The sequence below is a fragment of the Cimex lectularius genome, unplaced genomic scaffold, assembly GCF_000648675.2.
Source record: "Cimex lectularius strain Harlan isolate CLEC.00 unplaced genomic scaffold, Clec_2.1 scaffold304, whole genome shotgun sequence".
Classification (NCBI taxonomy): Eukaryota; Metazoa; Arthropoda; class Insecta; order Hemiptera; family Cimicidae; genus Cimex; species Cimex lectularius.
In genome coordinates, this window is record NW_019392948.1 from 264,737 (window position 1) to 276,014 (window position 11,278).

The following is an 11,278-nucleotide window of genomic DNA, read 5'->3' on the forward strand; positions in this document are numbered from 1 at the left end:
CATTAAAAAAATCAGCTGATAATTAGAACGTCGCGTTGGCGGAGGTATCAGAGGTTCACTTTGGCAATTCATGTCGAGAGACGTGGTTGTAGAAGTCCTTCAACCTGATGATGAGCTAAAAGGCTCGAAATCCGGATCGTTGCAAAAACAACTTACTGTGAGTAGGAACTATCCTTTTAAAAAGTATTGAACACCACACTCACTCCATCATTTATCATTTCTATTAATGTAGATTCTGTCTTGAGGTTTAAAACCCCGAGGTTTTCAATTTCCTTCTTTACGAAAGCGTTTCCTTCTATAAGAAAGAAGTTATATCGCTTGAGAGCGCAGCAGTAGCATGTTCATTGGCAAGGGGTGCCAAATATAATTCAAATAATTCAGCTACTACTTTTATCGCTGCTGCAAACTGAGTACGAATGAAATTGTTCAATTTGTCCATAGTTCCTTTTTCAATTAGAGTTGCTGGGAGAAAAAAAACTCATCTTGAAGTTGGATGAATTAGATTCAGAATAACTATAGAGCTGCATTATTTTCACTCCAAAATATAAAATAAGCACATTATATCATGGTTGACTAATAAAGAAGCGGCAATAAAGACGTTGCGATCATTGTAGTACAATAAAAATTTAATTGATATACATTAATTATTTGGAGATCGTGAGATGCGGTATGGTGTGATGTAGGTTTTAGAAAAACATTTTCTTTATCGTGCCAACGTTTCGATCTTTATAGAGATCATCTTCAGGGTCTTGTGTTGTCAGCATTTCAACAAAAAAGTTCTCTGATTGATAGCCGATGCAAATTTCTTCTCATTGTTGGCGATGTCCTTCAGGATACTCTTTGCTTGGTGTCCATTGTAGTTGAAATCTGCTCATAGAATTCCATGTTCTTCGTTCACCATACACTTCACACAGGATATACATTAAATTATTCTTTTCACTTCATATCATTATTCTTTGTTTAGAAATCGATCAGATTTTGAGTTATTTGGTAATGGAATCGAATCTAAGAGTCGCCTTGTTTTCCGGTTTGAACACGACGACTGCGAACCAGATGAAGAAAATGCGACCGACTCCTCCTTTCAACGTTATCGTCGGCGAGACGAAATTCATCAAAGCTTCGCTGGAAAAGGTGGACAAGACAGTTTCCCTCGAAAATCAAACAATATTGATTCTTAAGTCGAATGTTTCAGGCGCATAAATTCCAACTGGTCAGACGTGACAACACTTGGATACTGGTATTCACTGATTTCAAATATGGAGAAATGGAACGAGACTTTTACGAGAAAGATACGGACGTCTTGACTTGGAACCCTACTGCCTGCTGTACTGGATCGGAAAAAAATTGTGAATGCCCGTTGGAAATGGATGTAAGAAATATTATACAAACTAATGTTTCGTGAGATAGGTTAATGTTAAGGTAAAATAAGAGACGAACGCTTTTTACGACCTTGCGCACCGCGACCAATATTGGTCTATCGTACATCCTTTATTATATCCATTATATTTAGTGGTCCATTGACCAAATTACTTCTTTCAATTATTTAATCTTTTTATGTAAGGTTTTTGGTTGAAATGAAAAGCTAGTGCCACGAGCGGGATTCGAACCCACGACCTTCGGCTAAATACGCCGCTGCTCTACCACTTGAGCTATCGTGACTTCGATCCACTCGGACACCAACTTCTCATCTCAATCTACAACCTTTCAACCTTTCCAATTTTCCCTCTATTTTATCCTTTAATATCTAAAACACAACCCCCACTATAACACGTAATTTACAATAAAAAATAAGTAAAAAATTACAATTTTTTAAAAACAATTTTGTAAACCAATTAGCGTGAATTCTACAAATTAAATATAATAAATTCGTTCACAGAATGGGGAAAAAAATGGGAATAGTATAGAAAATTGCAGTACAAATTTGAATCATTGTAGTACGCCACGTGGTGGAGGATAAACGTACTTGAGAGGGTACATTTAGCTTAAAGCTTTTTATCAAATCTCAAAAGTAGGAATCAGCCTGTATAGTTTTTGCACAAACAGAGGATCCACTGTTTTTTCTTCTTTTTGGCAATATCTGCAATGGCTTTTTCTGCCTCTTTGAGTCTATGCACATCTCTCTGGGGTCTGCAGTGTGTAGTCAGCAGTCCTTCTATTACGATAGTCCTAACATGGCTTAGAAGTTCTGCCATTAGTTTCTGTGATGAACGTTTTCACTATGTCCTGGAATATAAACCCATTGAACCAAGTGCTTATTCTTAATCCATTTTATTGTGAATCAACATTTTTGCCAATTTGTATTGCTCCTCACTTCAACAAATTGTTGCACGACCAATCACTAAAAACCACATGTTATTTTTAATGTTGATCTTTTTGATAGCAATTCTTATGACCTAGTTCAAGTACAAGTTGCAATGTCTTGAGAGAAACAGTTTGTATTTTTTTATGTCAGCATTTCAGTACATTAGAAGATGCCCTTATTTGAAAGTTTTAAGATATTTTAATTAATTATACATTTTATCTAACGTCTTGGTTGAGATGAAACAGTTGATATCATGTGCAGGATTCAAACCCACTACTTTTGGCTGAATACGCCACTACTCTAACCAATTGAGCTATCATGTCTTTGATCCACACGGACACCAATTCTCCATCTCAACCTACAACCTTATGAATTTTCCCTCTTTTGGCATATTTTCACATATGGTATAATCATTTAATTCTCAGCGACTGATGACGTAGCGACAGGAAACTGTTAGCAAAGTAATTACTTCTGTAATTATTAGATTAATCCATATACGTTTAGCAGTAATAATTGGCTATATTAATTATTTTAATTAATTATACATTTTATCTAAGGTTTTCAAAAGGTAGGTTCAAATCCCGCTCGTGACACAGACGTTTTTATTTCACCCAAGACCTTAGATAAAAAATATAATTAATTAAAATAATTTTATGGTCAATTATGACTGCTAAACATTGAGGTTTAACATACTTTCTTTGAACTACTACTACTACTACTATTTTGTTTAACTTATAAAGAATTCAAATTTAAGTGATGATATAAGTTTCCATTTTCTTTATCAAAGAAAGAAAATTAAAAATGTATGATTTATTTTCATTGACGAATTTGATATTATTTTGTTTCTTAAAAATTTAAAAAGGAATCCTTCCTTAGTTATTTATAAATCATTTTCATCACCATAAAAAAATGCATTTGTAAGAATACCGGGTTGGAAAGCCTTGACATTTGCGGCCACTGACAACCCTTATAATTTGTGACTTAAATTCACTTTACTTACTTTTTCTAATCTTCTTTCATTTAAATGAAATTATTTATAATTAAGTTCGCTTATTAGTCAGGTTTGAAAAATTTTATTTAACTTTTTTTTATGCAACTTTTTTTTATATATATACTCAAAGACACACTCAAACCATCATAATTAAATTTTTTTAAATTAAAACATAAATTTCTGTTAATAAAATAAACCTTTAAGTAAGTAAGTTTAAAGTAAACTTAAAAACTTAATTAAAGTAAGTAAGTTGTAATTAACACAATAATAAAATTACAACTAGTTTTGAAATAAACAACAAAATACATTCGATGTCTGGTTTTTTTATTTTTGGGTGTATATTAAAAGGCAAATATGAAAATGAAAGTAATTAAGTTTTACACAATGTTATTCACATTTTTATTTGGTTTAATTTAGTTTTCAGATGAGTTTCTAGGGCAAGTTAAGATTGCATTGGAAACAGCAGTGTCAAAATCGCTAAGCCAAGGTGTGCTTGAGAGGGCAATTTCGATAAATTGTGATGCAAGTAATGACAATATTAACAGCACTTCTGTTTTTTCTAACCAGTTGCTCAAAGTAACTTAAATAATTATTATTTCTATAGTTCATAATTTACTATGCATCTACAAATAAATTTACTGTTTTTTAAGGCAGCGCATGAGCACTGGGCTCTTTTTTACGACGCTGAAAATAGCATATTAACACCAAACCTCAATTTGAATTTCCAAACTGAATCTAAAAAAGGAAATTTAAACCTTGCCTCCTGGTCTAGATCAACTGGGCTGATCAAAGAGAAACATATCAAACCTGTTAAACGATTTTTCAGGATCGGCACTGGATATGTAAATTTAAAATAAACCAGGTTAACTTTTCAATATCATTAAATATATTCTGGTATTTCAGAGCATCCCATTTGCTTATCCAGCTTTTAACGACAAGAATGAAAAAATAATAGGTCCAGACGGAAATCAAGTTTGGGAAGGGTACTGCATCGATTTGATCGAAAGGCTGGCTAAAGATATGAATTTTGATTTTGAGTTAGTCACCAGTTACGATTTTGGAGAAAAGAAAATGGACGGCTCTTGGACAGGCTTGATTGGCGAACTGCAAAGAGGAGTAATTATTGGAATTATAAAGCATTACTGTAGAAGTCATTATAAATCTTTATAAACCAGTTATTTTATTTTATTTTCACTAGCAAATAGATATAATTGTTGGAACTATTATCATGACCTCAGAAAGGGAAGAAGTCATTGACTTCGTAGCACCATATTTTGAACAAACTGGCCTTTCAATAAGTGCGTAAAAAATTTCTTCATTTTTATTTTATTTTGAAAATTTTGTTTGTAAATAGTGATTAGAAAGCCATTGAGAAAAACATCGCTTTTTAAATTCATGACTGTTCTGAGGGTTGAGGTTTGGTTTAGCATACTGGGAGCCCTTTGTCTGACTGCTGTAATGATATGGTTCCTTGATAAATACTCGCCATATAGTGCACGCAACAATAAGGAAAAATATCCATACCCATGTCGGTACGTTTTCAACGATACTTCCATATGTGTATTAATTGTTTCAATTGTACTTATTAACTGATAGCATCTCTTAGAATTTTTTCGTTGAGGGAGAGCTTCTGGTTTGCCATAACTTCATTCACCCCCCAGGGTGGCGGAGAGGCACCGAAAGCATTATCAGCCAGGACTTTAGTCGCCGCCTATTGGCTCTTTGTTGTTCTCATGCTGGCAACATTCACTGCCAATTTGGCCGCATTTTTAACAGTAGAAAGAATGCAAGTATGAAATATTTAATTAATGTTAAGTCTTTATATCAAACCAAATTGCATATTTTTACAACAAAATTTAACATGGATTTAACAGAATATTATTGATTATTCAGCACACTTTCCATTATAATTTTTTAAGCTTGAATTTAAATAATAAATTGTATATTATCAATATACACAAATCAATAATAATCAAAACCTTGTAAAATTAGCACAACAATTTTAATTATTTCAACCATTAATTTAATTGCTATAGGTTAAATCTAATTGCATTAAATTTGAAATACTCTGAATAGTCTTCAAGTTAATGAAATGGAAACAATTTAAACATCATTGATCAACCCGATTATGTTCATTTGCCAAAACTTACTTTTTATCCTTATTAAATAATCAATTATTATAAAATTAATATTAAAAAAATCAAACTTCACCTGAAAGAAATATACTGTAAAATCTAATTAATTCAGAGAGATTATAAACTTCTAACAAAACATTATGAACTTATTGCATTCAGTCTTCATTAGATATTAATTATAATCAAATAACAGATTGTAAAAGTACAATTTCACTTCAAATTTTAACTTTGATTTTTTTAAATTATATACTATATTGTAAATTTATATAAACACAACCCTTATTTAACTCCTTGTGTGTTGTGTTAAAAACATATTACATTTTTAAATTATGATTTTTTTTTTCAGTCACCAGTACAATCTTTGAAGCAGTTATCAAAGCAGTCAAGAATTAATTATACTGTTGTGACAGACTCAGAAGCACACGCATATTTCAGGAATATGAAAAATGCTGAGGAAACACTTTACAAGTGAGGTTTATTTTGAAAAACTGATAATTATACTTAAATATTACAACTTACATATTAGTAAAAATGGTTAATCTTTTACATGAATTATAGAGTTGTTCTCTTCTATGGCACATTCTCTTCAGAATGCCTGAGCCCAAAACTTAAGGATAATAACAGACAGCATTTGGCTTCTTTTTTCTTATTTTCCCGTCCAGGCCTCACAATCACAAAATATATGTGCAGATGTCTCTAGTTTTACCTGACAGAGTCATGAAGTTTCTGTCTCTGTTTTGCCCATCTTATTCAGTGGTAGTGGCCAGTATGGAGGCTTTTTCCTCAAATCCTGCCTGTTGATAGAGAAGACCTTTGCCTTTTTTAAAAGATTTATACATTTCTTAGCTTTCCCCATACCTTGTGCTTTTGTCCAGTACTTGAGTTTATCTTTCACAAACCTTTTTCCAACTACAATTTTTCCTCACTTTTGGATGCTTAGTTGTAGTTTCAGTCCTTTCTTAGTTGGTCAGCCTGTTTGTTTCATTTTATGCTTTCAAGTCCCACAATCCAGCTTGATGAAGCCTAATTGTGTTCTCCCAGGGCCATTACACAATTTAGGTATTCCTAGACTAATTTGGAGATAAAAGCATACAAATTTAGTGCCTTTGTAGCTGCCAGACGGTTCAAACGTATGTAAATCATGCACCTTACATTTCTTAACCTGTACACAGAGAGATTGCATGGAACTTTAGGAAAATAGTTTGAACCAGTCCAAGCATTTGGTCTTTATCTATCTGGTTGCATGTAGGTATGCTGGTTAGTTCTCAAAAGAAACTGCACTTTTACCAGACCAAGTGTCTTCCACCTATTTAGTTTTCTTCATGTCGCTGACTTTAGGTCAAAGCACCACACAACAAATGGGTACAAGGTTATTATGGAATAAAATGAATTTGGTTAAATCACTTCACAGCTGCTCATCTCTTTGATTGGAATCAATGAAACCCAGTACAGCATACCTTTAGTTTAATTAAGTATTCAACATCGGCCAAACTCCTGAGGTTAAATTACATAGGAGTGAATGAGCAATCACAGGGCTAGCCGATTCTGTTCTTAGGGACAACTGATGACAATAAGAAAGAAGCTTTGATAAAACAAGGCCTTTTGGCAGCCAAAATAAAACATTGCCCATTATAATATCTTAATGAATCTTTGATTCAAAACATTAGTAAAAGTCATCAATTTAAATTGTATTTTTTAGCACTGATTATCTCCCAATTAGTGTGATCATTTTTGTTTAATATGTTTTTTAGTGTTTGGAAAGAAATTACTCTCAACAGATCTGTGGACCAGTCTAAATATAGGGTGTGGGATTATCCGATAAAGGAACAGTACGGTCGTATTTTAATTGCAATTGAAAAGACAGGCACAGTGGCCTCAATGGAAGAAGGGTTTAACAAGGTATACATTTTGCTTTAATTATAAAGTTCTTTAATATAACCTGTCCGATGATTTTAAGGTCAAGGAAAATGAAAACGCCGAATTTGCCCTGATACACGATGCATTGCGAATTAAATATGAAGTATACTCTGATTGCAATTTGACTGAAATTGGAGAACCTTTTGCAGAGCAGCCTTATGCAATTGCTGTCCAACAAGGAAGTCATTTAAATGAAGAAATAAGCAGAAGGTACACTTTTGTAAATTATTAACAAGTTATTATACAAATCTTGTCATTTTAGGATAATAGATCTTCAACGAGACAGATACTTTGAGTCTTTGTCCGCTAAGTATTGGAATACTACAAAGAAAGGGAAGTGTGACAGTTCTGATGAGGATGAAGGCATCACATTAGAAAGTTTAGGTAATAATTGCTATTTATACGAATACATGTCACAGGTATTAAATGTTTTCTTGTGAAATGTGTAGTATTTACTGACCGTTAGTTGATGATTATTTGGAGATCATGAGATGCGGTCTTGTGTGATGTAGTTTCAGAAAAACATTTTCTTTATTGTGCCATTTTGATTATCTTCAGGGCTCAAAGTGTGGGTTTTCTGTGAAGATGTGTCACCGTTTTGTGTCGTGTTGCAAGTGTGTACACATCTAAACAGAAAACACACACTTTTGAGCCTGAAGATGTTCTAAATAAAGATCAAAACGTTGGCACAATAAAGACAATGTTTTTCTAACCTACATCACACAAAACCGCATCTCATGATGTCCAAATAATCCTTTTTCTTGTGATCTTCATACAAAAAGAAAATCTGTATTTATTTATAAACTATACAAATAATAAAAAACAAACGAACAATATAAGCCATTTTAAATTAATAATTTTATTTGTTTATCATTTAAATTTCGTTTGTCCATTTTGTTGAAGTTATCGTTTTTTTAAACAGGTGGAGTTTTCATTGCAACTCTTTTTGGACTTTTCTTGGCAATGTTAACCCTAGCTGCTGAAGTTTACTATCAGAAGAAGAAGACAAAAGGCAAAATTGCTGACAAGGGAGACTTTAAAAGGACGATGTTCCGTGATGAAAATTTCGCAAAGAAAGAGTTCAACAATACATTCAAAAAACGATCCAATCTAGTCAATTCCAAATCAAAAGTCAATTTCATAAAAGTCTATCCACGTGATCAATTATTTTGAAAATTACGCCCACATCACAGCACATGCCATATAAGTTAGAAATGTTAATAGTAGAAATAGAAGAACCAAAAAAAAAAAAAAAACACATTGTAAATGTATAAAATTAGATTTAATAATATAATAAATAATAGAGTTATTTTTGATGATTGTATGTTGGATGATACAATGTTGTATTATTGTAACATTAAAGATTATAATTCTTCTCCTAACTTTATTTTGCATGAATGCTTGTAAAAAAAAAAGTTGGGATAGGAAATATAAATAAATAATTGTAAATTAAAAGTAATTTTTATTGTTAAAATTGTTCTATGAAAAACTGAATATTTTTGTTCTGCTTAGCATTTCATAAACAGTAAGTATTAGATCAATATCTAAAGTTTCTAAACCGCTGAATGCTTCTGGAGAGCTCACACTGCTCAATAAAGAATAAAGATCTGGATAAAATGAGTTCTCTTGAATGCTTTTCTCTGAAAAAGAAGGGCTCACTTCGGAACAATCGACTATAGCCGTTTTACACAAAGTGGTCATCACCATTTTATAATTGTTCAAATTTTGTTTTGACAGCGCTTCTCTCATTTGGTAAACGAGCATGTTTTTATTTGAAGGCATGTTCCACCTCGACCATGTAAATTGGTAAACGTTGGAAAACATTGCCATGCACATGTAAACATGATCCTCGATGACTGGATTTTTTACTGCATGACCCTCGACGTATAAAAAAGTGTCATTTTCTGGAAATAAGTCTACGCCTGCATTTTTCATTATCGATATAATTTCCTGAGGGGAATAATACTCTCCTATAATTGATTCCAAAGCGGTGCCTGTCGCATTTTGCAAACATTGCAAGCATACTTGATTCTTTTGAATTAGAAACTCAAGTATAACAGTTGAGGCTGTCAAAGATAATAAAATGGTGGATTTTTCGTTCCAATCTGGCCTCAATTCCCAAGTTTGAAAAGGAAGATTGTTGAACCTAACAGCGGCAAGTCCAAGAGGATCTGGTCTCCCAATCTTACAAGATATGACTTGCTTTTCTTCATTAAATTTTATATCGTAAACATGTTGGTTGGACCATATTTTATTCTCTTTATCCCATAAGACAACAGTTGGAGCTTCAAACCATAAAACATGCTGTGGCAGAGTCACTTCAACTACTATGAGTTTGTCAATGTTATCATCTGGAGGTGGCTTGTCTTCTTCATTTTCTGAACTTTCCGTTATTTTTGGTGGTTCATAGACAAAACAAAATTGATCCCTTATTACGTTGTAATCTCCGTACTGAATTTGTACAACAGTGCCATTATTTAGTTTATACTCTTGAGGAACGTGTTTTAACAAGTCAAGGAAAAACACGCCACCTAAAATACAAAATTTGCGCAGATTCAACTCATGCTTTGTTACTTCAATTTTCACTGATTGTTTATAATTATTAAAATATTCTTCATTGATGTCATCAAGAATCTGGTTAATATCTTTTTCTTTATAATCAATTTTCTCTTCTAATGTGGTGTCCTGTTCATTGTCTGATTGAAACAAGTCGATGAATTTCAGATTTTTTGGCGCTGCGTTCTTCCTTTCTTCAATTGCAGCATTCAAATCAAAATCCAAAATCAGTTCCTTGAGTGATCTAACATCTTTCTTTTCAATCTGTTCGTAAGAGGTACTGGGGCAAAGAAGCGAGAGAAATTTGGTAAATTGTTTTTTCTTTAGCACACTTTTTCTCACTTCTTCCTTAGGTATATTGTCTTCCTTATCTGAACTGGAATCACTCGGATAATCATACAACTTAAGTTTTTCATCAAAGTTACAACTTGGAAGTGTTTTGGTTACAAAAAGTTCTGGTGTGGGACAACGTGAATCTACCTCTGGAATAAAATCAAATTCTTTAACACTTACATCTCTGTCATCCGACATATTATCAGAAACTGATATTTGACTTCCTTCTCCTGCATGAGACGGTGGTGGCGATTCAATTTTTAGCAATAGTTCTTGCTCTAGTTTTAACTTCATCTCCTTTTCTTTTTCTAACTTCTCTGCTTTCAGTTTTTGATAATTATCATACCATTTCGTGACCAGTTTCATTTGATTACAATTATCTGGAATTTGTGGATTGTCCCAAGACTTAGAATTGTCACTAAAATGATCGAACGTCGTATGAATCACTCGAATAATAACTAACTTTTTGTTGTAAGGAACCGGGAGGCAGACGCGAACTCCAGATTCCGCAAAATCGACAGAAGGAGGTGCACGTTTGTCCGAATCGCTAACGGGCTCGTCAAGCCAGCCCCACATATTTATTTTGATGTTAGGCGTCGCTTTTTTAAAATCTACACTCCAAAAATCGACACGATTTAAATTGGTCGTTATTTTCCTCATAAGTTTGAAACAACCAATGTCTATTTTATTTAAAAGTTCGGCACGGTAGCTATTTCTAATCTCCTTCCAATTATTAACTGTGTATAAAGTCGCATCAAGAGGCTCGTCAATTAACTTATCCAAAATATCAAGAATTTTTAAAACAGTTTCTGCCCTCTCCATGGCATTGTCAAGAACACTAGTTTCTTCTAGTGTTCTCCAAAGGTACAAATGAGTATGCATCACTGGGGCGCTTTCAGGATAAGGGAGCCGGTTGCAGTCCAGATATCTATCCCATTCTTCACAATTCCTCTGATTTATTTTGGTAACAAAGTGGTGCTTTTTTGCTTTTTTAAACATAGTGCATATAGGCGATAAAATATCTTCCCTGACTTTTTGTTCGAG

At 33.0% G+C, this 11,278-nt stretch overlaps 1 protein-coding gene across 2 annotated transcripts in view; it reads left to right on the forward strand.

Moving 5' to 3' along the window:
* Positions 1-8,589, forward strand: part of LOC106669507 (ionotropic receptor 25a) — a 17,583-nt gene extending 8,994 nt beyond the window's left edge. The window contains exons 1-14 of one of the 2 annotated variants that reach the window (XM_014399035.2): positions 123-157; positions 965-1,131; positions 1,193-1,369; positions 3,711-3,869; positions 3,944-4,135; positions 4,197-4,409; positions 4,492-4,591; positions 4,648-4,825; positions 4,900-5,083; positions 5,775-5,896; positions 7,180-7,327; positions 7,386-7,555; positions 7,608-7,729; positions 8,268-8,589. In XM_014399035.2, coding sequence (XP_014254521.1) covers positions 994-1,131; positions 1,193-1,369; positions 3,711-3,869; positions 3,944-4,135; positions 4,197-4,409; positions 4,492-4,591; positions 4,648-4,825; positions 4,900-5,083; positions 5,775-5,896; positions 7,180-7,327; positions 7,386-7,555; positions 7,608-7,729; positions 8,268-8,518 — 2,154 coding nt within the window. In that variant the 5' untranslated portion in view covers positions 123-157; positions 965-993 and the 3' untranslated portion in view covers positions 8,519-8,589. Of the gene's footprint in view, positions 1-122; positions 158-964; positions 1,132-1,192; positions 1,370-3,710; positions 3,870-3,943; positions 4,136-4,196; positions 4,410-4,491; positions 4,592-4,647; positions 4,826-4,899; positions 5,084-5,774; positions 5,897-7,179; positions 7,328-7,385; positions 7,556-7,607; positions 7,730-8,267 lie in introns of those variants that run through there. The other variant, XM_014399034.2, reaches the window with a different exon arrangement.
* Positions 8,590-11,278: the final 2,689 nt, after the last annotated feature.